The following is a 26,539-nucleotide window of genomic DNA, read 5'->3' as shown; positions in this document are numbered from 1 at the left end:
AAATTGGAGAAGAGCGGTCCAAGGAATTATGTTTTAAGAGACATGGATGTCTTTTTCTCTGCAGTGTCAGCTGATTTAACAGCTGATTGTTTCTGTGTAAATATGTATTGTATTTATTCCAATAAAAACACACTGCGACAGTGTTTTGTCTCAGTATGTATACAATTGTAAAAAAAAACCTTTCTTTTATTTTTAATGAACACAGAACACAACTGACAATGAAAGAAAACCCTTATGTATAATTCCTTTACATACACCTCATTACATACCAGATCTCTACAAACTGGTGATGTTTATAATCCATTAATTTTCATTTTGTTTGTTTAATGTCTGTTTTAAGATCTGTTTAAGATCATATAAGAAACTTGAGATGCACCCATAGTATCTTAGTCCTGGGTGGATGTGTGGCCCTTTGTACATCATCGTTTTCCCCTTAGCTCCCCCAAAATAAAACTAATCCTCCAGATCCCTCTTCAAAACCTCCCACTGTGAAGGTATAAATAAGTGATAAAGCAACTCCAGATGATTTCAGGGTTAGACTGTATGAAATTTTCTGGAAAGATAGCGTGTTGCATCACGTTGCATTGCGTTGCATCTCCCCCTCGCTATCCACGGCACATCTGTTAATTTTTAATTCTCTGTAAATTTCAAATTTTCCCCTTGTTAAAAGTATGGACTGTATTGCATTTATTTTGAGGGTGAAGAAAGGGAAGTGTGGTACTTTCCCTCTTTCTCATTCATCTCAAAACAAGTAAAAATAAGAAAATAAGAACGGCACAATGGATCAAAAATGGCATTACCATTGGCACCACTGCATCACCTTGGTTTGCACTGCATCACTTGCAGGCCTTCATAACACTGCAGCTGGAATCAGTTTGGTTTTGTTCCTGACTTTTGCTCATGTCGCATGCAGTTAGCACACACTGCTGGATAAAAAATATCTTTTTTTTTTTTTGTGCAAAACAAAAATTGGAAATAAAAGTAGAAGGGAAACTGTTTTCTACTAGCTAACTTGTTTGTTGTTGGTTTAATTTGTGATGTAATAATTTAACTAGAAGGAGCTCCAAGGTCACAGCTCCAGTGAATTCACCTGCAATCAAATGAGTCACAATCATCTCTATGCCCCGCCCTCTGACACTATGAGCCAGTCACAGTTCCACGCACCCTGACATCCTGTTCATGGACTTCCATAGAAATGTGGTATTCAGAAACAAAAACATTGACTTTTCAGTGGTTCTATTGAAATATACAGTGCTTACCATTGCAGAAACATAAAAAATTATTTTGGTAATTATCAATGCTGTTAATTTAGGGCAGCTGTTGCATAAACTTCACTTTGGGTGGTGGTCTTATAAATTTGTTAAGCACTGTATATATGTTTTTTTTTCTGTGGACTCTTAATGCCTTTAATGATATAGGAGGTCAATGGATAGAATTGGTAACAGGGATGAGAAAGTTGAGGAGCGACATGCGGGAAAGGGCCACAGGCTGGATTCAAACTGAGGCTGCCACATACATGGGGTGTGCCTTAAACCACTTGGCCATCTGGTGTGTGTGCACAGGTGTGTCAAAAGCTAAGTATAATATAAGATTCTTCGGCTTTCTCAGAGTTGCCACACAGACAGGACCTATACTCGATGCACTGCCTCTCCACATGCCTCCAAGCTAGAAGATAAAACCCAAATTACTTTTTTTTATTTGTGAATGGTAATAATTTAACATTTTGTACAAAATACACAGAAATAACCCTCTGATGTCCAACCCCCTCCCCTTTAAAAACATCTCTCCTCCTTTCTGAAACAACATCACACTTCTAGAAGGATTTAGGTCTATAAAACTCTAAACAGAAGTCTAGTAGCTCATTTATTTAACATGCTTTCTACTTCAACCATAAACCCTAGTACCATAACAGTTCATTTTATATATGATGCATTTACTTTACAACTCTTTAATGATCTGTTTTAACATGTAAACCCGTCATAGAGTGAGATAAGTTTCATTGTCTTCATAAAACTAAAAAATAATGGGCTACAGTTGAACAAAGTAATATCACTAATCTGTAATTATGTTAATCTCAATCTGGATAATGTCATTAAAAAAACATGTCTGACCTGTGATGGTATTTATCTATCCCTGCAGTATGCAGATGCCGTCTGTGTGCAGAGGATGACAGTCTACTAACTTTAATCCTCTTTGTGACCTTTCTCCCGGTCCGTACATTAACAGAAAACCTACAGTTCTCAAAAATGAAGTCAATGCTGAAGTGCAACAAATTGCAGTACTGCAAGTGTCCATTTGAGGCTGGCTGCAGAAACACTGGAAGTCACATAAACTGATTTACAGCCCCGTTAAAAAACCAAACGTGTCTCATTAGCTAATATCTTCATGTGCTCTCACTGTACAGTGGTGAATTTTTGTACTACAATGGTTTAGATTACATTTAGGAAAAATCTCATGTGCGCACTGATTGGCGCGTCTCATTTGATTGACAGATGGCTCGACAGGCAGAAGCTAACTTTCTGTCAAGCAGAATGCTAGCTAGCTAGCTGACAGGAAGTCGAGTTCATAGGCGGGCTGTTAGGTTGATCCAAAGTTTAGGTTGAGATCAAGGTTATTATAGTTAACTACAACTAAGTAAATAACTAAAAGTAAGATTCAAAAATAATTTTAGTCAGCTGAAACTAAATAAAAACTAAGCTTTACCAAAACAAAATGAAAACTAACTAAAACTGTATAGAGTGCTAACAAAACTAACTAAAACAAAATAAAACTAAAGACAAAATATCTGTAGTTTTAGTCTTTGACACAACCATACTGACTGGTACCCACACCCAAGCCTGGAGACTGTAAAACTGCATGAATCAATTGGATAAGAGTTCACACAGTGGTAGCTTAATATCTGGAGTTGTATTTAAACATAATCTTTAGATAAATTAAACATAAGTGAAGGGTAGTCTGTTTGAATGTATTTTTAAGAATGTAAGGTGTTCACTCAGCTCTGACATGTAACCCAACAAACTAACACAAAAACCTAACAAAAACTAGATGAAAACAAAGCATTTTGCAAAATAAAAACTAAACTAAACTAACAAACCAGCAGTAAAAATTAATTAAACTACTCTGAAATTGAACACAGAAAGTGAAAAAGAAATAAAAATAAGAAATAATGAAAAATCCCAAACTATTATAACCTTGGTGGAGACAGCGATGTCAACATGAAAGCCACCGTAGATTGGCTTCAAAAGCTGTTTGAGTCTGCCTGTTGTAGGCAGACAGCTGACGTCACACAGGCTTTGTCCAATTCTTTTAACAGTCTATGGTCCCCACACAGCTCAGCTTCCTGCTAAGAGGTGACAAAACTGTGGATGTAAATTTGGTAAAAGAAATGTAAGTAAACCACGAGTTTAACGGGACTCTAGTTAGTGATTAGCATACCTTTAACACTGCTACGGTGTAGATATGCTGTTTGACAGATGTGTGGTGTGTTCAGGAACATTATGTTACATTGATTACAATGAACACACTTAAACAACCTAAAACAGCATTTTCATAATCCCCTTTTATAAAAGATCAACTCAATCTATTGAATCTGAGGTGAGGCTCTGTCTCTTCCTTACTTTAACTCCTGGCATCTCGTTCCCCTTGTTTACAACCTGGCTGGTCTCACTATAGTTGCCACTGAACTGCTTGTGAAAATTCACGTTCTTGGAATGCCCCTGGTTGTGACCCTAAGCAGCGGTTTATGTTGCTTATGCCTCTGGCTGGCTCTGGGTGTTACTTTTCCTATGTGACATGCCTGCTCTATCAGGCAGAGTGGCAAAACACTTAGCTGTCAGCTCCACAGGGTTTGGACAAAAAGACAAAATCGGCCAGATAAATTAGGATTATTTGGACTTTACCAAAGATGCAGCTGACCGTGGGCTTTCAGATGTTGCTAGAAATAAGGTTCCTGGACATTCATATGGAACTTTCTAGTACAAGATGCAGAGCCTGTAGGCCCATTCCATCAGTGATGGATGTGACACTAAATGTTTCAGTTATTATGAAGCTTTAAATCAATTATTTCTCCATATTTCAGTGACTCATTTAGTTCTAGCTTGCCTGTAAAAAGATCGATCCGTAGTCTATTTGATAGATACTATGTTTTCATGCCTGGCACACACTACAAGATAACTGCCCATTTTTGACCTGATTCCCCCTTCTTACCAAAATCAGCTAAAGTTGGATTATCTGATGGATTATCTTGACAGAATTTCCTGTGGTGTGAGGTCTGTTAAGTGTGATATTTACCTCTTCAGTCTGCTCAGATGTAACCATGCAAAGCTGATGGATTAGCCAGATTCCATGTCCGTAATCAGGCAGATCTTTCTCACAAAGCTGCAGTCTGAAGTGATTGGTCCAGTCTGAGAACGGACTGGACCAGTCGTATCAGTTGAGGAGAACAAGGCGGTGGCTGGAAGCTGATGGCAATGGCTGCCATCAGTGTAGCATACAGCATGGCTTTAGCGAAAGTATAATGGTAGATTTATAAGAAATGAACCCATTTCTTTACTACGAAGGAACAAAGACCAGCACTGAATGCTGTTTATGACAGAATAGATGTTTTTGTTCTTCTCTCGACCTGCTTAGTTTGGCTGCTGCTGGTGTAGCAATTAGCTTGGATGTAGTTGTAGCTCTAGTAGCAGTTTTATCAGAACTGGGCCACATTTTTTTTTTATGAAAACAAGAGCAAAGAGCCACACTGAGCTTCTCTTCATGGGGAAGATGTGTTTGCACTTCTCCTGACACACCTCTGCATGAGTTTTATCCACAAACAAGCTCCACTGATTATATATAATGGCAGTGAATATTACAGACAGAACATTTGTCCAATCAGCTTCTGCAAATTTTTGGAAAAGTCCTGCCCTTCCCGAACGCTTTCTATGAGAGGTTTCCCAGATAAATGTGAAATATATCCTATGTGATGGATATAGAAGACAGTTCTTCTGGCAGGTCAGATGACAATCTGACTTGAGATTATAAATATTAAACATGTTCAATATTTTGAATCTGAAAACTTGTTGTTTTGGGGAAAGACAGAAGACAGCTAGGCAGGCATGAACAGGATAAATACCTGGAATGGAGCAATCGCTAATCAGATAGCAAGCTGACTGAAGGACGAAGCACAACAAACAAAGCTGTGGCAGTGATAGTTAATGAAACATAGAAATGTAGACGGATGTGAGAAAGAGAAGGCCAACTTGTTGATTTGTGGCAACAGTAAAAGTGTTTATACACATAACTTAATCAAATTAACAGGGAAGAGAGCTGGGCTGCATTAACTGATCAATCTATAAACAAGCCAGAAACAGCTACACACCTCTATGCAGCAGTCAGTTTCCATCAAGTAAAGACTCACCTGCCTGGGCCGGTAACCATCTTTACTGTCCAGGAAAACTGAGCACACATACACTGGGAGGGCTAGCTCCAGGGTGAAGGAATTCTGTTGTTGGCAGAAAAATTTGGGCTGTGTCTCCTCCCACGAAATGAGCAGGGGGGCTGCAGAAGCAAGAGGCTTTGAGAGGGAGCAGATACTCAGTTATTTACTGTCAAAATGTGAACCTGAACACTAATTCAGGTCTTTTGCTGCCAGCCTCAAATGGACTGTACTTTTGAACTGCAGTTTTTAAACCTCTGCACTGGCTTCATTTTTCAACTGTATTTTGCTTCTGTGATACTGCACAATAAGCTGTATTTTGAAAGTGGTTCAGTGCCAATCCGACCCCTTATTTCTAGTCACACTGCGCAGAATCTGGGTGCAACTGTAGGCACAGAGCGTAAAGAACTTGGATTAAGTTGCTTGACTTTACATAGGTGTGTTTGTAACATAAATCAAACCAATCAGAATGTCAGCTCTCATTCCCTTTAAGAGCCAGGTGCACCGACCAGCTGTTTCACTTTAGTCTTTATTCTCAAACAGGCAGAATTCTGGCCGGCTTATTTCACCTCTCCCCTTTTATTGCGCCACTAAACAGCCCTCTGTCCCATTAAAAACTCGTTTTCAATGCATCAGCAAAAGCACTGATGTTAAACTGAGGAGTAGGTGTGCTATTGTTCATCCTGTGTGTGGAACAAGCTTAGTGGATTGTGAATTTACCCGTCTTTGAAATATTGGGTCTGACCAGACGTTCAGCTTGAAACTGGACTTTTGATGGGGTTAAAGGCGCAGTAGTTTTCTGCATCCTCATGATAAGATACCTCATTTTAAGACCAAAACACACCTCTGGGCACCATCAGGAGCACCAATTTTTTTTTGGTATTTTAACAACGTGAGCACCTATGATAAAGGGCTCGTTTACATGATTGTTTGATATCATGCCCAAGCACACCATTATTTTATGGTCAAACCCATTTATCCATTCATTCAGATACACTAGATAGTAATAAGGTCTGCAAATCCACCAAGAAGAAGAAAGAGGAAAAGGCAACCATGGCAAACATTGGTGATGACAATTATTTATGCCCCAAGTAGGCAATGAAGTCCATTCTGCAAGTATCTATGAATGTTTTATTATTTTCAAGACACTAACAATACCTGTTCATGCTTCCTCATGTACTATTTCATCAGAGGATGAGGCTGGTGCTGCTCAGATACAAGAACCCGTACAAGACATTTAAAATTGTCTTTATCACTCAACTTGCTGTTTCAGGGGGTGATCTCCATGAAAGGCAGACTCTGGCCCCCGCCCACTCCTAAATTCAAGAGTGTCAATATTTTCTTAGCAACTTTTGCAGGCATATTAATTAAAAAAAAAAAAACATTTACAAATAAGCAAGTCAAATTTTAGGAAGGTATGGAGAAGAACACAAAATACCAGCTGCAGTGGAATAATCAGACGGTGTCAGACACTCGCACAGAAGAAAAAAGGGCACTGACTGAAAACAGTGTTTTTATTTATTTTTTCTTAGTAATTAGTGTTTTTGCTGAATCAAAAGCAACTAAATGAATTGGTCAACAGAATGAAATTTGTGTTGAATAGAGTGAATTAAAATACTGGGGGGCCTCTGCTTCTCCCTTAAAAACGTCCAAATGATATAGTCAGGCACTGCAAAATAATGCAAGTAAACTGAATAAACAATAGTGAAAATATTGCTCATACATTGGGAAATTATGGTTCCAAAATACATTTAAATGCATAGATATTTGTAAAAAGGGTGCAACATTTGTTGCTTGGCTTGCTGGTTAAGGGGCACCCTGTGTAGTACTCTTTCTTGGGCCCCAAAATCCCTAGCTACGCCCCTGCTCTGCTCCAAAAGTTATCTGGAAACCCTCTGAACGCTCATGTAGACAAATAAAAATCACTGCAATGTAAAAAGACAAAATGTCTCAAACTATGCCTCTGTTAAGTACTATTTAGCATATTGCTTCACTTTTTGACACCATAGCAGATGAAATAGCATCTTCCAAAAACAACCAAAATAAAGCAAGACCAGGTTAAAACCTAGTATATGGCTGACTGTAACTATCTGGGGGGCCTGTTGAAATGCATGACTGAATTTTGAGTTCTGGCAGTGATTAGTATTGGGGTGTATAATTGTGCTATCCCTAATTTCTGTGGGTTGAGAATTGAAGGACCCTAAAAGTTTAAACATAAACCCCTGTCAGCAAGTAACAGCTAACCTGACATGCCAGACTTCTGCTCATTAACATTTGAAGACACAGAAACCGCGTGTTCTGGGCAGGGCTGAACCAGAGGGCTTTTTAGACATGCAAAAATCCTAAACTGGAGTGGTTTTTCAGCAACAAACTTCACAGTCATGTTTTGGGGACCTCTGAGACCAATATAAGCTTGTTTTAAAAGGGTAAAATATGTCCCCTTTAATGATGAATATCATTGTTGTTATTGTTATTTTACAAAAGCAAGGTAAGCCAAAAATACTGTGGCTATTATCACTTCAACTAAAACATAAAAACACAAATATGTGTGGTCTGCATTTTAAAATAATCACTTTTCAACTAGGTAACATCTGTCCCCACTGTATAGCCGTGTAACATGAGCTTCTTGATACAGACGCCCTCCTCAGCACCCCATTTAAGTAACATGTCACTGGCATTTGCCTCACTTAAGTAAGTCATAACAGAGCCATTTCCAGAGTAGAGTGAAGATTCATTATTGGGCAGGGGAAGTGACTTATTGAACAGACTCTGTTTGTTTTCATTGTCAACCATGAGAGAAAACTGCAGGAGTTTCACATAAAAAAGGAATGAATAAAAAAAACACCTGTTAGCTTTGGCAAAATCGTTGTTTTTAACTTTGGTATCAGCATCGACCCTGATTTTTACTATCAGTGCATATCTATAAAATGCTTTTTGTTTCATTTCTGCCTTGAACTAAGGTTAACTGACTTCCTGTTTAGATACAGAGCTGCTCTAACTCTGAAGAAAAGAACCAACAGGTAGATCTATAATGACATAAAAGGGAACTTTCTTAGGACTGAAAGGGAAATAAGAGAAAAGAACAAAAATGCAAATGATGACTTTTGTGTCCACTGAGCTGTCTGAGAGGGTTTTTCTTTCAAAGGGACATTAAAGAGCAGAAGTGGACTTATATACATCACTGTGGCTGCAGGGAGGTGCTGCAGTGGTGAGCTGACCTTAAAGCACTCATCATATACCTTATGTAATCATGCATTAATGCTGACAGTCCTCATGTAATCGAACAAATGTTAACTGTTTTTGTCCTTCTAATGATGAGAAAGCTGACGACTTTGCAGAGTCACCCAACAGCGATAATCTTCATTACCCACAGTGGATCAATTTGACCAGAAAGCCCAAAGGTAATTAACAATCAGACTGGTAAATCAACATCCTAACCAGCTTATCAATCAAGTGACCTGATCAATGTAAATCAAAGCTTGAGGTTCCCTCAACCCACAACCAGCTTTTCCAGAAGAGGTCAGAAAAAGCTCATTAGCAGCCTTTCCTCAGTGATTTGAAGCTTCCGGGTTTGTATTCTTGCACACATAGACTTTCCTGTTGAATCACTCTGGGTTCCCTCTCATTGACAGACAGCGACTGAGGATGCTTTTGAGTCAAGGATTAGACTAAATCTGTGTCTGGGGAACCCAACTCCCTGTGATCTTTTTCAGCGACAAAGCGCTACTCTAGTCAATTAAAGACGCAGTCCACTCAAATTAACTTCTGGGCCAAATCAAAAACATGAAAGACGTTTAAAAAAAATCCATCACAGTGTCTGTTCAGAACGTCCGCTTGTCATTCAGAGTGTCATGTTTAATGATTATCTGCCACACGCCTCACTTTGAAGGTGCTTTATAGCTCTGAAGTCATCTGTCAAGACCGAACTGTAATTTGCTTGTTTTGAGTGCTGATAACAAAGTGGATCAATGATTGGATCATCAGTTTGCAGGATGAGTATTTTTCAGGTAGATGAACACTAGAATAATCTGCAATGCAATAGCGTTCAGAAAGAAGAAACAGTCCTGAGAGGTGAACTTCACATCACAATTCAACACTGCAACCTAGAGGCTGACTCGAGCAACAACATGATTCTTCTAATGCAATTTAAGACATTTCTTATTTTAGTTCTGCAGCACTGGTTTTGCAATAAAACACAAAATAAACTCGAAAAATAAATTTGCACCAATTTCAACTAAATGAGCATAAAAGGAATAAAAAAGCACAGTTTAATTGCAGGATATAAATAAAATCTGCAATGTTGGGTCCACACGTCGCTGATTTTTGAAATATCTTCTGTGCACACAAGAAAACACTGAACAGCGAATTTTAGATGTGAGTCACTCCTTTCTTTGGCATCTTCCTGACATTTATTTTAACATTTATATGGACAGCAAAGTAGTAGATATGCTTCATTATGTTCTCCATTAATTTATTATCTATATTAATAAAGCAATAACCCTCAGCAAACACAGTCATAACCCTGCGAGGAGTCTTTTAGTCATGTACGGTGAGATTTATGCTGATTGGTTAATGTGAGAAATGAATATGAGCAGAGTAATGGGAAAACATGAGGCTGATTAAATAAAGGCTCACTCTCTTCATCTTATCCACTAATGCTCCCCATGTTTTCTCTGGAATCTACCGGCATAAATGGCTTTTTAAAATCAAATATTATTACCCCGTCGGCAGATCTTTTATTTTTTAAAAGATGTTGATTGACAATAATGTAATGAGCGGCTGTAATTCAATGACGCCTGCAGAGAGGTCCATTGTCAAAAGCAGGGGCAACTATATTTCAGACTCCAACTTGTACTGGCTTTTCATTTTCAAGGAGAAGTTAAAATCTAGAGAGAACCAGAGATTTAAACACAGGATGATTTGTTTATATGACAACAGCAGTAAATATATTTTATATTTCGACATACACAATGTCAATAGTCAAAAATGCATAATTAAAACAAACCAAGAAGGGAAAATACTCTTCAAAAACAATTACCCACTGTGGTGAAATGCTTTAAGATCATCACCTTCAATTATCAAAGGCAAATAAGAATGCCAGCCTTACCGTGTTTGAAATCATTCAACATTTTAAGAGCATTAAAGCTAAAAATTGATTTTTCGAGAGTATGGTATTGTCCTACAGGGGTCAGCTGATATTGGTTTTCGGGGTCTATACCGCTATTCTTAACTTACGAGTCTGATAACCAACATTTGGAACTGATATTTGCATACCTGGACCAGTGTTAATTTCAAAGTTGAACTATGACTAAAAATGTTTGTCGTCAGCCTTTTTTCAATGACAAAAACTAGACTAAGACTAACAAAAAGTGGATCTTTGAAGACTAAAACTGACCATAAGTAAGTTTTGTCAAGGTGACTAAAACTAGACCAAAATGTAATGTAGTTTTTGTCTGACTTTAAAAATCCATGATATTTCTCCACTGTGGGTAAATCTGTCAAAAAACGATGCATCTGTATCTCTTTTGCCTCCTAGCTGTAGAAGGCAGGGACCCCAGGTTTGGCAGGGTGCAGAGAGCACACTGAGATGACTTGGTACCAGATGTAGACAAGAGAATAAATGCTTGGACTGAAAGTAAAGACTAAAATGTTTTGGACTTTTTACGGACTAAAACTAGACTAAAAGATAAAAGGGTAGAAATTACCAAAATAGACATGTAATTAAAAGACTAAGACTAACTATAAATTAACATAGCTGTCAAAATTCACATCGATCTGGCGCCAATCAAAGCTGTCATTGTGAGACAGGCGGAGTACATCCTGGACAGGTCACCAGTTAACAACTGGGCTGACTTACAGGGACAAACCAGACCCATCAAAATCACATCTACAGCCAATTTAGAATCCCCAACTAACCTCATGAGCATGTCTTTGGTAGGTGGAGGAAGCCGGAGTACCCAGAGAGAGAACCCTGAACCTGCAAACTCCACACAGAAAGGCCCTGATTGGGAAGTGAACCTTCTTGCTGTGAGGCAACAGCGCTGACCCCTGCAGTCCTTCCATTCATTATGATTAAAAAATGTACTTAATGTGGAAAAAGTAAAATTGCAAGATCACCATAGTGAAGGAAAATAAACACCTACCATTGTCAACACAAAAAATGGAGCATGGCAGCACAGTAGCAGCATGAAAACAGGAAATAATGCTGTATGCTCAGTAGCTGCTTTTACATGAGAAATTTTTCACAATCCAATTCAGTTTTTTCTGATCAGAGCTTAAACTTCTCTGTTCGCATGGATGTTAAAAGATACGATCCAGTTCAGATGTGTGTGCTCCTGCATCATACGTTTGATCTGAAGAAAACTCCCCTGACGTGTGCAGTATCGTCCCTCTGATCACATACACTGATAATTTGCAATAAGAGAAGAAATTCTTCTTCAAGGCGTTTGTTGTAAAGAAACCACCGTCACATAGAAGTCCATTAAAACTAATAAATAAACCGTGATTAAAAACAATATTGAAAAACAATCAACAGACAAACAAAATACCTCCCAGTTTATAAAAGACATCCATACCAGTGTCTCCACAAGGATGACTGGTATCGTACAACACTATGACTTGGATTAGTCAGCAGCACAATAATGGAGTTCTGAGAGTCCTTTAGCCTGCATATAAATGTACACTGTCAGATTGCTCATTTTCTCAACTCCTCCCTGAGCAAAAAAATTTGGATTGTTCTAAAACTGTTTCAAAGTTTACAGTGAAAAAGTTGTCTCGAAAGATCAGTTTGATTTTCTCCCGCCGTGTTTCTGCACCAACTAGAAATAACAAAGTGGAAAGACATGATGTCATGTTGGGCAGACATGTGCAGAAAGACAAAAACCATCCCATACAGTGAGAGACAATCAGATCAAGCATTTAGATCGGAATGAAATATCTTTTACCGGATTGGACAAATTAATTCTGAATGAAGTTTTTATCTGAAGCACTTCTTTTTTATCAGATCAGGCATTTATTCCGATTACAAGTGATCCATGTAAACATAGCTATTGTGTCAGTGGCACCCACCCAAGGTACTGATTGGCTGCTACTCATGTGGCATCTAGCCAATCAGACTGTGTTAGAGGCAGTACATTTTGAGAGACTTTGGAGAGCGAAAATCAGACCAAAGGGGACGAAACTCCTGTAGTGTAGCCCATTCGTTGATTAATTTTATCAATTATCTGTGAAGTAAAGTGCCAGTAGTCAATAATCAGCTAAATGCCAAATATAAGCATCAGTAAACAGCCAGGCCGAAAATCTGTTGACCCCTACAATATACAGTGCTTAACAAATGTATTAGACCCCCCTAACCCTAACCAAAGTAAGGTTGATGCCACAGCTGCCCTTAATTAACAGCATTGGTAATTTCCAAAATCATTTTTGGTGTTTCTGCAATGGTTAATACACCAACATGTAGAAGCTCTTTAACCCAAATGATATTTTAATGCTAAAATAGAATTATTATTGTTATCCATGAATTTTCTGATTTTTACTGATTTACAAAAAAAACCCTGAAAAAATAGTAAAGCACATTATTATTTCTTGATTATGTCAAATGAAAGTTATTTACTTGCATTCCTGAACAGAAAAATTAGTTTTAGTGGTTGGATGTTGTGCTTGATTCATTTCTGACTTCTCAGAGAAGCCCAGTGAGCCGGCTCAAATTTGGGTGGATTCAGTTTGAAATTCCTCATTCTTGTTCAAAATGATAAAACGTGGAGAAATCACTGAAAATGAAAGAGTCCGCATCAAAGCACTTCATGATGCTGGATGGTCTCTGAGACAAATATGACAGGTGGTCTAATAAATTTGTTAAGCACTGTATGTCCCAACATGAGTCATGTTAATGATCATTTCTGTGCATGTTTTAAGTTTGCACTTACAGAGCATAGCAAATTGTGCATTTTTTTTTATGAAGGAAAGTCATTTGCAATCAGTAATACCAATGAATTTTAATACATCTAATATGTTTCACTAGATTAGACTACTTAGCTATGGTTTGACCTATAATCGGTATTTGTGCTTGTATTTTGCTGCAGTTCAGGTCAAACTAAAATGTAACTATCATTTTAGTTAACTGGAACAAAATTAGAACTGAGGCTTCATAAAAGGAAAACTAACAGAAAAGGGTTGTGTTTACAAGATGTACTTAAATGAAATAAAATTAGAGACACAATCTTAACTGTTTTAGTCTTTGATGTCATCATACTGACTGACAAGCACTGAGATTTACATCAGGATGAGTTGTAGTTGGCAGAAAAGAAGAAACTGGTACTTAAAAAATATTCTTTAGTTTTTGTGAGGGAAAAAGGACATGGGGTCACTGTCAGAGACACTGACTTATGAAGTTTTACATGAGATTGTGTGCACGCATGAGTGAAGAGCACGTAAGTACAAGCTCTACAGTATTTCTCCTACAATCTTATCTCCTTTAACCTCTAAAGTAAATATAACAGGCCACCCAGCTCTTTCTCCAGACACCCAAGTCTGGGAGTGCAAAATGGTCTGAGTTGACTGCAAGACTTCACAAAAGGATGAGCCTTGATTTGTATTCAAATATTTAATCTTAATCAACAAGTAAAAAATCAGGAGTAGCCTACTTAAATATGATTTTTAAATCAATTTTTTTGTGCTTTTTATGGCCCCTCTGGGTCTCACCCCTAACAAGAATCCTATATAACTGAAAAAAGTAAAACTAGTTAAAACTAATGAACACTACACTAAAAACAAGTCCAAATCCAAATGTTCTTTAACCTTGAATTCTGCTAAATTTTTCTGAGTATTGAAAATCTCATGTATTTATTTTTCTGAAATATTCTGTCACCCCAAGACGCCTTGGGAGGGGGGGGCTGATACCCGTGTCTGGGCTGTAAGACATCCCCAGTTTAAAATATCTATGATCACTCTAAAGATCACCCTTTAAAAAATAAGGACAGCTCTCAAAATCTCTATTCGTGTTGAATACATGGCTTCTTGAGTGTTAGATAACTGCAGGCTATGATGATCAGATAATGCCTGCATTCATGTTTATCTCTTTACTGGCTTGCAGTACATCTAAACCACACCCAATAGATACTGTCGCTGTCCCCCATTTTGACCTACAATATCTTGATATTTTTGGCATACTGCAGACATTAAAGCATACATATTTATGATATGTTTCTATATGCTCAAATGACAAGTGAGTGTAACATAAGAGCTCTAAAGCTTTGGGGTAAAACTAGAGAGAAGTAAAGTGGTCAATTAAGGTGCCAATGTTGTGTGCATGGACCGACTTAAAGGGATATTTCAGTAGTTTTGAAGTTGGGTTGTATAAGGTACTTGGCGATAGAATTGTTTGCTGTATTTTTGTTGCACGCGGCAAAGTCTCCAGTTTACTGATTTGTCCCTGAGGAGATTTGCAGATGTGCTCACAAGCCAAGAGAACGCTGTTCTGTAGCTTCACATGACCTCCTGACCTCACTGGACACGTGAAGAGGTTAAATATAGAAATTCCTTCAGCAATTGTCACAATAAATGTAAGTAAACATAAGATGGAGAATAGGCAGAGCTCCGCATGTGACCCTGTGTTCTGCTCGTGGGAAACACGACACATGGACAGATATCTTTGTGTTACCTAACGTTAAGCTGCTGCTGCAGGACAGTGTGAATGAATCAGCAAAATTCACCTTTTAAATAATGAAGGAGCCTTTTTTAAAATCAGGGATGAACTTGAGTCAATGCAGTGACTGGTTTAATGCACTGAAACGCCCATTCAGCTTAAACGACCATTAGTCATCACATATGGAAGCTGATACTCCTTCTCTGTCTCACAGTAACTGTGAAATATGATCTATTTTCCAGGGAATAAGACATTTACTAAGAATCAGTGTTAATTTTGGCAACTATTTTTAATTTTATTCTTAGTTTCAGTCTTTAAATGAAATGCATTTTAGTTTTAGTCACATTTTAGTCTTTTCTATCCTTTTTAGTTTTAGTCTAGTCCATAGAAAGTCCTCACATTTTAGTCTTCACTTTTAGTCCAAGCATTTTTCTTGTCTAAATCTGGTATCAAGTCATGGTAGTGTGTTCTCTGCACTCTGCCAAACCTGGGGTCCCTGCTTCTACAGCTGAGAGGCAGACGAGATACACCTGCACTGTTTTCGACAGATTTACCCACAGTGGAGACATTTCAGATGAAAACTACATTACATTTTAGTCTAATTTTAGTCATCTTGACAAAAATTAAACTGTCAGTTTTATTCATCACAGATCTATTTTTGTTAGTCTTAGTCTAGTTTTTGTCATGAAAAAAGGCTGTTGAAGAACATTTTGGTCCTAGTTTTAGTCGACAAAATTAACACTGCTGAGAGTATACATTTATTCTTCAGAAGACACTTTAATTTCATGAAGTGTAAGGCCACCGCATGCTTTAATAACAGCTGTGTACACTTTTAACACCATACTTAAGGTATCTGTTTCCTAGAATGGCTTTTTTAATTTCATAATAACATCCATCTTGGTATATATTTACAGATACTACGGTGCACTGAGGCAGGGGTTCCCAAACATTTTAGTCTGGGACTCCTAAAGCATGCCCAGTCTCCCCCCTGTCTCTGGAGGTGGTTAAATAATGTTGGGCACAGCCTCATGCACTCACTGACCTTTGCCAACTCTGGTATAAGAACAACACAAAAGCACACAGCAGCCTGAGAAACACAATATTATTTTTATTGCATATTATCATATCACCATTAATTTATGTAAGAAAAGCTAGCAAAGTATTCTCCATTTATGGATGGTGGCTCTGGGGGACATGCTGATTTTAATAATGCACTTGACAATTTTTATGCATTACTGTCATATCAGTATAAATCTTACCTTATGACAACGGTGGAGTTTAAAAGCCAAAGTTTGCAGAATTTTTGCACTAATTGCCAACACTAATTATAAAAATGACTCTTTCTATGTTCTAAATTGCATTCTTACACTACCTCAAGTATTCCCAACGGTATTCAGAGCTTTAGGCCCTGTTTACATGACAACATTTTCAGGCGAAAACGCAAAAACTTTTGTAGCATTTTAGCTGTCCGTTAACACAAGAATTGCGTTTTGGTGCCTGAAAATGGAACAATTTGCAAACGGGCTCCAGAGTCAACGTTTTTTAAAACACCCCTGTCTCCATGTAAACGGAAAATGCCACTTTCTGAAAATGCACATGAGCACTATGGCTGCAATCAGTCATCAAGTGCAAATGTTGCAGCACTCTGAACCGAGCAGTGGCAGCTCAAGCCAAGCTGTCTGGTGTAGTAACCTCTGATTCAGGTTGTCAAGTCTCAGACCGCTGGATTTAGAAAAGGGGACACATTATTCTCAAACCAGGAAGGGTACTTTTAACAGCTTTTCTCCCTCATGTGAAATCCACCAATGAAAAAAATGGACGTAGCTGTTTCTTTTAAGATAGACTATATGTTTGGGCTTTTATGCCATGATGACAGTGTATGGGATGAGAGACATATAAAGGAGCCATCAGTTGGACTTGAACCTGGGCTGCCCGTGTACATGGACTGCAAACTGGACTTTACTGTTTTTGCAAATTCACTAAAAGAAGTGTTATTTTGATGAATAGAGTCCTAAAAATAGAAGTAGACAGCAGAGGTGGGCAGAGCTGAGGTGTGTATCTACTTGTTGTCCTTTGTTATTGTTTTTATTGAGAGGAGTGGTTCATGACCCCTGAAAGGTCCAGATCTTCTGGAAACAGTAGGACACTAATTATTTTAATATCACAGCTTATAAAGCTAAAGCTACTTGCAGCTTGTTTATAGACATTTTTTTCACTTTGATAGTCCAATTCATAAAAATCTTATAAGGAGGCATAAAATAAAATAAGATAAAATAGAAAATGAAATAAAATAGTTTCTGACCTCCAATGTTTGAACTTGAGTCAGAGTACATTTATGCAAAGTTTGCAGAATATCCACCAAAGATTTCTTGAGCTGTTGAGTTCACAAAAATGGCTCTCTCAGCTGAAGGATGGGCAAATTTACATACAGTAAAGATGTACAAAGAGACAACACTCAAACAAAATACCACTGACTTTAGCAAGATAAGTCTGCACAGCAAATTTAAAAAAAAATGAAAGTAAAGCTCTTGTCAGGGGCTTTGTATAATTTTTTTTGTTTTGTTTTAATTTTAGCACTCTCTGAGTACAAAATCACATCACCTCTAACATCAGAGTCAGTTGCATGATCTTGCATACACAAATAACTGGATATAATCTGGAAATAGTACAAATGTGTAATTACGTTCACTTTAATAATGTGTTAGAACACTTATACTTTAACACATATAATCAATAGCTCATATATGACATTTAGAAAGAAATGTTCTGTCTTGCTTTCACAGGGAGGCACATTATCTATCCTGTATATTCTGTAGAGAGGATGCTATCTGCAGTCTGTTTAACTTTTCACTTCACCTTGAGCTCTTGACCTACACATTCCTCAGCTCTGGAAATACTTAGAATTCACAGCATAAAATGCCCCAAAACAATCCCAAAGTGTGAATATCTCAAGATTTCAAGTCAGTACGCTATTCTTTTGTAAAAATCTTCCCTGTGAACCATGAAGGAAGTTTTCTGAAGAGTCTAGTGAAGCCCTGGTAAGTTGAAACACATCTGTGACAATGCTACTCCGTTTCACCCACTGTTTGAGGAGGGAAAGAGAGATAAAACTTGCTGGTAACGTTCAGATATTGGTCCTAAAATCCAACAATGGCTTTGAGAATGTATTTTAAGATAATTCGCGAACTTTTGAGCCTATAAGTTTGTGTTTTGTGATGCTAGAAAGATCAGTGCTAAAGATGCTAACGGCTAAATGCTAACTGCTTGCTAACGGTTTTTACATTTGTTTATGCCAGCTGCTAGGCTAACAGCTAAGCTAATTTCTAAAACCATAGCGTGGTTAGATAAAAGCTGTGTTTGCGTCATTAATAAGCATTAAAGCTACTCTTGTTAAGCAGAACTGAGATCAGGAAGTAGTTAGATTTAAAAAACACTTTTATTTGACGGATTTTGCTCATTAAAATAAAAATGTTAATTTCATGACGAACAATTCATATTGTATTCATGTAAGTGAGTAGGTCCATATTTTTGTTTGTTAAGGTAATTTTAATTAGTTTTAATTATTTATTAATTAGAGAGGAGAAAAGTGGATAGAGTTGGAAACAGGGATAAGAGAGTTGGAGAAGGACATGATGGAAATGAGCCACAGACAGGACTTGAACCCTAGCCAACAGCATGCTGGAGGCGCGACTTAATTATTAACCGGGCCATCTGCTCTCAGTTAGTTCATGGTTATTTTAAAAAAAAATGAAGTATTGAACAGTTTAAAAGAAAAGAAACATATTTATTTAATGATGTACTGATGTTGAAATACATCTTGTGGGGACTAATTTCATTTTTTTTGAAAAATATACTCAGTTGATGGTTATACCTTTGAGAACATTGGGAAGAAATTAATTCAACTTATTTTAGAAATGAAAAGAAAGAGAATGAAAACCAAAATGACTTATAATCTTTATTTGTGTAGGTTGGTTTTATTGCCAGTCAGACTTCGTGATGGAGAGCCTAGCCCAGAGGGACAGTGAACAGTCCAGCAGGTGGTATGGCACACTGTCAGATTTGCTGCAGATGACCTTGGACTTGCCCATGTCTTTGGATACAAGATAAGAACACAAACACTTTCTTAGCACAACCCAAAAAGTTGGAGACAAACTGAAACTGAAGTCTTTGAAACACAATTCTGTGAAGTTAAAACAGAATATCATTCGGAATAACATAATTTTTGAGAGGATATTTCTATTCAAACACCAAGTCAGATTCTTCTATTATTTGTGACCACAGCTGTCTCTGGCTACACTTTCTGTTTTTACTTTCTTACGTTACCTTATAGCCTTTTGAGTGATAAATTCCTCTGAAGCAATAAAACTATTTACTGTTCAGCTCAGTACCCACTCTCCAATGTAGTAATTGAAGGTAAACTACTCATTGAACCTAGACAGATTTTAGTGTATCTATTATTCCCATCAAAGGCGATACACATGACTCAGTCAATGGTTGGATTTCTTTTCACATGGCGTTAGGAGGCAATACTGATGCTGGCTGTCTCCTTCCATGCAGCCTCACCAGTTTTTGGCATGTTGATGTGGCAGTAGGTCTTTCAGTTCTGGCTCATTTGCTACGCTGCTGACATTACTAGTGCTACCTCTCACTGCACAGTTAGTCTTTTGGCTTATTAGGAAGCAAGTCTAAGTGATTTCCAGCAGGACAAATCTGTTCCCAAAGATTAAAGAAGTTCCTAACTCTTCTTTTGTTGAGCATAAAATTTGTTTCAGCTTCACTTAAAATATGCAGCTTCCCAAAGCTCTTACTTCTGCTATCCATGTTTGCATTTTCTTTATCAGTGTATACTGTAATTATGCACGGATGAAGAATAATTGAAACCAGATCAAATGGTCTACATGCAAAATTATTATTAGGCAAATAGCTAGATGTATTTATCTCATTTTTTCATAATCTGACATTTAGGGAGAGCAATCAAAACCTGGTTCCATAAGGCCTCAGTTCTGCACTTTCAAAGGTGCAAAAATCAATGTTTAAGCTTTAACACCTTTTTTTTCTGTACGTGTGTAAAATTTGTGAATAAAACCACCTGATATGGATCGAAGGCTCCAATTTCGGCTCGTACTGAGACAGTATTGTTGCAGATTTTGTGGTATCAGAAAATAGCATATTGTTGCCCAAAATATTGATATGGTATCGTGATGAAACAGGTGATTTATACCACTGTTACTAGGGCTGTTCAATTATTGGAAAAATAGTAATCATAATAATAATTGAGATCATGAGTATGAAACACAATTACTTATTCATTTTTACAGCATCTGCATTACATTTATCAACCTAGACACTTTAACACATTTAAAAGAAGAGCAATAAAGAAAAATGAAAGTGGAAAGTAAGAAATATTGAGAAATATGCTCAGAAGAAACAAAAACATATTTTATGGCCAAAATATAAGAACAGAAACTGAAACATTTACTACATGACAAAACCTATGGGGTGTAACACAGCATGCAGCACAGTTATCATTTAATGATGATTATTTTGTTTTTATATTAGTGGGAAGTGAGTCCTAATATATATTATCTTTGATCTGTTTCTCATAACCAACTTAAAAACTCCCAACAGGAGCTTTAAATGAAATGATTTTGTAGTGAGGACTCGTGATGTTGTGATTAATAAAAGCTCATTTTAAGGTTTTCTATCATGTGTAATTTTTCTCGTGATGAACCACACGTAAAGCCTATGTGGTGATCCGATTGTGTGTCATCCCACACTAATATCACGTGTTACCATGAGCCCAGATAAAAAAGGAGAGTGTGAACTAGGTCAAAGGTGAAGAGAAGTCACATATAAGAGCCAGTTTGTGCTCAGGGTGGACTGTGGCAGTGAACAGGTGCACCAGCAGGTGAGTGGAAACACAAACATTCAAACACAGATGGTACAAACATACTGATCCTCCACCATGTGCAGGCCCAAGCTGTTACAGCAAACATACACATAACTGTACTAAAACACTGTGCATTTGATTTATGTCTGTTTTATTTCACTTTCTAGGGTGGTGAAGTGTCATCAGTATCTGAGGTTTTGTTCAGGATGCAAACCTTGGCGACTTTGTGCGCTTTTCTCTCACTCCTCTTCTCTGCTCATGCAGACGTTGTGGAACATTTTGAGGTTTGTGTTATTATTTTATTTCAAAACATTACATTAAACCAAATTTGTGGGTGAGAGTTAGGGGTTTTGTGGTTGCTTTATTCCAGGATGAAGTAGAATGCATGAAGTATTTCTATAAAGAGAAGGTGCCAGGGTTGGGGGCTTCTACGCCTGGAGCTGCCCGTCTCTGTCAGCGCTTTGTCAACAGGTAAAAAGGGAGGAAAATGGGAGTTAGATGTTTTTTGTATTGTACATGACATATAACTACATTTTTAATACAAATGTAACTACATTTGCATGTGAAAAAAACCCTGATTACTGCTACAATTTAATTTAAAGCTCCGCTGAAGAGTTCAAAGCTGGTTATGAAAACACTGAAGTGAACTGACTATTTCAGCCCTAACATAAGCCAAAAAACAAACAAGAACAAGAATAAAACTAACAAGGTTAATCATTTCTATTGTAATTTCTAATGCCGGAATTGCTGCTGGGAAGGTGTCTAGCTTATTGCACTTTGCAAAACCAGCCTTGAGTGGTACGATTTGACCGGTTTTAAAAATAAATAAAACTGACTTTGTCCAAATTAACACAATCTGAAAGTTCCTCACAGGATCTTTCAGAGATATTCCAGTCTAGTAGGAATAACATCAAGTGATAATACTTCACAATAAGAACACTTTACATTTAAAACCTACCTTAGTTATTTTTCCTTTTTAATTTTACAAAGAATTTACTTTAAGCATTAAAATAAACCTCATTTTTTCTTGAGAAAATATGCGCTGTAATTATTTCCATTGAATATTTTCCAGTACTAGGAAGATATTTAAGCTTTTTGGGTCAAATGAAAGATTTTTTAACCTTATTACTACAAATTATGACAGTAATCACAAGGCCCCAGTGTTTGTGGAAGAAACAAAAAAAAAACAAAAGCTGCAATGATTTCTAACATTCTCTATTTCTAGCTAAGGTAGCTGAGATAACTGCATGTGTTATATTTGTTTGTTTTTCAGTTAGCAGTTTCTATTTTTTCAGTTACTTTCCTTTTTTAAGATGTGTGAAAATAATAATTCAAACATAAAGTTTGTTTGTATGAACCAAAATATTATACTGAGTACAATAGAATATAACGAAAGTCTAGGTACAGTCACCTGTGCATCTAAGGTTTAATTCATTCTGTTCACACTTTATTCAATAAGGTGCTTTAAAAGGAGAAACCTGGCTCTTCATAGCAACAGCACACAGTTATATAAATGAACAATTAAATTCTTATAAATATTTAAATGGAGACTGTCTGGACTCAAAGTATTTCACCAAAAATATCATTAACTTTCTGAGACCTGAGTTTTTTCACAAGGTATTTTCTAGAATGCATTTGGGATTAGTAGAATCTGATATACTTAAATGCTCAACCTTGTCTTTGAACAGGAATTACTTTTTTTATGGTTTTTTTTTTTTTTTTTTTTTTTTTTTTTTTTACAAAAATTGAGTCCACAAAGCTCCCCAAGTCCTTTTCTTCAGAAACTGCAGCACTGGATCTGTTTTAGAGCATCTGTTTTGGCTGAGTGTCGGCCAGTTTTTGGGAATCTTCAGTCATTCAGAAATGGTGCTGGTCATTGAGAGAGGAATGGGGGACAACTTTTTATTGAATCATTGCAAATAAAACATCTAGTGATATCCATACAACTTTTACACCCCCCCCCCCCCCCCGGTTCTCCACTGGACATCATCATCAAGTGTCAACAGTATATTATAGTGAGAGGTGTTCCTCTGTTCATAACCCAAGAAGTTTATCCTTTATCTGCGCAGCCACACTTGACCACATCTCTACAGTGGAGGCTTTAGCATTATTAATCTGCGCAGTAGACAACTCAAGTAACACTATATCGTGAAAGTAAATCAACCATTTCCTAATACTAAGATCATGAGGTGGTCGCCATCTTTGCACTACAAGTTTTTTGGCAGCTGTAAGGCCGCTTAGCAACAGTTTGCGCTGTTTTCCGCTTATATGCAGTTGAGAATCATCATTAAGGAGAAATAAGATTGGGTTGCGTGTTATGTTGGTACCTAGCAATTCAGACAAAACTTTGGATTCCCGGCCCCAGAAGGTCTGAACAGAGGGACACTCCCACTTCATGTGTTTGTAACATTCTACTGCGGAAAATGCCAAATATATTTTCAAGCAATTTGTCCCCCAAAACTTCCGGTGAAACTCTCCAAAAACATTCAAGCAAATTCTCCAAACATTTCGAGCATGTCACTTTAACTTTGTACAATTATCTCCTCCATGTAGGGTCTAAGGAGGTTAAACTAAAGAGCAGATATGTTGCTTACAAACTACAGTAGAGGAAATTTACTGTAACGTTACTTCGTTGCTTGACACTTAGCACTTCTTAGCAGTGAATGTTTCCTCTTAACTCTATACAACTGTTGTGCATCTTTGTACCACTAGGTACCACTTTGCCACGCTGTATGACACCAATCATCGCATTGCTGTCTACTCCGCCTATCTGTTTGAGCCCAGCTATGGAGGAGGACGAGAGAAAAGGTGGTTTGTAGAGCCGCAGGTTGGTCATATGTTACTGTATCCACTGTATTATATGATTTAAATTATCAGCCATGTGTATATACAGTGATATCTTTTTTGTACATGACATCATATCAGTAGAGCTGCTTGTGTTTAGCCAGTGAAACCTTTGTGGGCTTTAGTCAGAGTGTTTGATGTGTCTTATAGCTGGTTAACATGACATGGCAAGCAGAGATGAAAGATGGCTACTGGCTGGGGAAAGACCACCCTGGAGTCTACCTGGGAGAGAGACAGGCCCTGAATGAGGATTACACTCACTCTGGTTATGATCGTGGTCACCTCAACCCCAATGGACACCATGCAGGTAGTGAGGGCTGAATGTTGGTGTTTTTGCAGTGTATGGCCAGCAGATGGCAGTAGCAGCCAGACTAAGGTCTTACTTCAGTGATATGCAAACTTCCATTACCATGGCAAAGAAGTCCAGCTGGCAGGGGTGGGAGCTGTTCTTTTTTAAACTAGGGTGGCCCAGCTGGGTGCTGATTTATGCAGGTGTGACATAAAGTATGCACTCTAGGGTTGTTTGACACCAGCATTTATAAACTCTGATAAGATTCAATTGTAAATCAATCAGATTGGATGCAAAACCCTTCATATTGTAGAATTATAAAAATATGTAGACAAAGTTTTAATACTGGTAGGTTACCAGTGCATCTGTGCAGTTTAGACAGTGCTCTCGTCTTGCTTGTGGTAGTTTGGTACTTTACATCACAGTTATTATAATTACAGAGATCGTGTTATTGTAAAAGTGGATTTCAAAAGTTTTTAGGTGTCTGATTTAGTCATACTTATGTGCAAGTGTTAATAAAAATCATTTATCCACCCAGTCTTAAATTTTTTTCCTACTAAAAACACTAGGATACATATATATGTAGTATGTATGTAGTGTGTGTGTGTATATATATATATATATATATATATATATATACACACATATACACATATATATATATATATATATGCGCCAATTATGCCTAACTGCTTTACAGGTACCCACAACCAACAGGCTGCCTGGCAGGTAGCTAGTCTAAGCAGCTTGGGAGACACTTACATGTCCCTACCATGTCTTTAGCTGCCTTGAAGTCAGCTAGGCTCTGTAAAATAAGCTACCAAGCATTTTAGAAAGCATCTAGATGCTTTGAGAAGCATGAAAATGAGACATTATGTCTTCATTGACACATTCATTGATTTATGTTCAAATTATGTTCTTAAATCCAAAGAGAATTACCTACATTAGCTGATTTCTTTCTGTTTATTCAAACTTTATTTAAACTCACAAAGTGAGTCTTTAATTCTTGCAATTCTCTTGTCTTTCAGTTCCTGGCCGTAACGCCACTTTCACGCTGACCAATGTGATTCCTCAAAATCCAAAGCTGAACCAGAATGCCTGGAGGATCCATGAGTCCCAGCTCACTGACCTCTTCAAGGAGAAGTGCTCCAAGACCTACGTGTTGGTTGGTGCCGTTCCCTCCACAGACAACTGGATCATCAAAAACAACGTGAAGCGGGTCAACATCCCCGACTACATATGGAATGCCTACTGCTGTGTGGACAACAACGACCAGCCCATTGAGAGCGGCGCCGCTGCAGCCAGGAACACGGAGGAGAACCAGGTGGAGACGCTCACTTTGGATGAAGTGGGAGAATTCCTCCAGCAGTTCTCCAATCAGCCTGTAGGGGAGCTGTTTCACAACAACTGCAGAGCATAAAGAGAACAGAGGGATTATGAAAATGAAATTTCAGTGACATTAGGTTAAAATTTCAGATTAGATTTTTATTACTATGTAATCTACCTTTTTAAAGATTGGAGTCAGGTAATTCAACACTGTTAAAATCTGGTTCATTTTACCATTTAACAGGCTGAAGACTTAAATGTGTATTTCTTTGTTCTATGATGAATTAAAAAAATATATAAAATAAACAGTACTGGTTAAACACTAATGTCTTTACATTTCTTTGATAGCTAAGGAAAAGATTACAGCAATTTAAGTTTCTATAATTGTTGTCCTATATTAATAGGTAGGAATGATTGAAGGAGCTACTGTGGTAAGACAGCAATTTTAGGTAGCAAAACGTGTCCCAATCCAAAATCAGGTTTAATTATGGCCAAAAACTGTTTTAAAAAGATCAACCACAAGAAAAAAAGCACATATATTTGCTTTTACCATGCAGTTATTTCCTTTTTTGGAGAGCGTCTGACTGGACCATTGTGGAGTATTTGACATCTATTAGGACTACTTCTCTTGGCAGGGAGGAGACAGAAAGGCTTACCTGTGAAGTCTTCACAGACGCTCAAATAGACTGGGTCTGCCTCTAGACCAGGGGTCAGGAACTGCTCCTTTGGAGTCATTTTTGCCCGTAACCCCTCCATAAAATCTAGGAAGAGCCACAAAACACAAAATGAAGGTAACACAGCCTATTACGGGGTTCCTGCAGAGCCTTAAAAAGTCTTGAATTGGACAGTTGAAATTGAAGGCCTGAAATAGTCTTGATTTTTTGTCTGACCGCTGGGGTCAGCCCTACACATGGGTCTGTATGTGACTGACTGACTGACTATACTTTCAGAACCGTACATACAGAGTTGTGTGAAGTTCAGTAGAACTCAAAGCCGTTTCTGATTGCTGCCTCCACTGCTGTGATTACCTAAGATGTCTCTTTAGCATGCGTCACTTTTACTAAAAGTGGACAACGTTTCTATATGTAATAAAGAATAAAACAACACTAAAAGCATTTCATGATGTGAAAG

The 26,539-nt window shown here is 37.6% G+C and overlaps 1 protein-coding gene across 1 annotated transcript; it reads left to right on the top strand.

The window, feature by feature from the left end:
• Positions 1–20,940: 20,940 nt before the first annotated feature.
• On the top strand, positions 20,941–25,734 carry si:dkey-243k1.3 (endonuclease domain-containing 1 protein-like). The gene is made up of 6 exons (XM_041812108.1): positions 20,941–20,967; positions 21,117–21,233; positions 21,320–21,420; positions 23,662–23,776; positions 23,944–24,100; positions 25,111–25,734. Exons 2-6 carry the CDS (start codon positions 21,156–21,158, stop codon positions 25,500–25,502), a joined length of 843 nt encoding a protein of 280 aa, XP_041668042.1. The 5' UTR covers positions 20,941–20,967; positions 21,117–21,155; the 3' UTR covers positions 25,503–25,734.
• Positions 25,735–26,539: the final 805 nt, after the last annotated feature.

The sequence above is a fragment of the Cheilinus undulatus genome, linkage group 2 (assembly GCF_018320785.1).
Source record: "Cheilinus undulatus linkage group 2, ASM1832078v1, whole genome shotgun sequence".
NCBI lineage: Eukaryota > Metazoa > Chordata > Actinopteri > Labriformes > Labridae > Cheilinus > Cheilinus undulatus.
The sequence above is the reverse complement of the archived record's forward strand: the minus strand, read 5'-3'. Positions and strand labels throughout refer to the sequence as shown.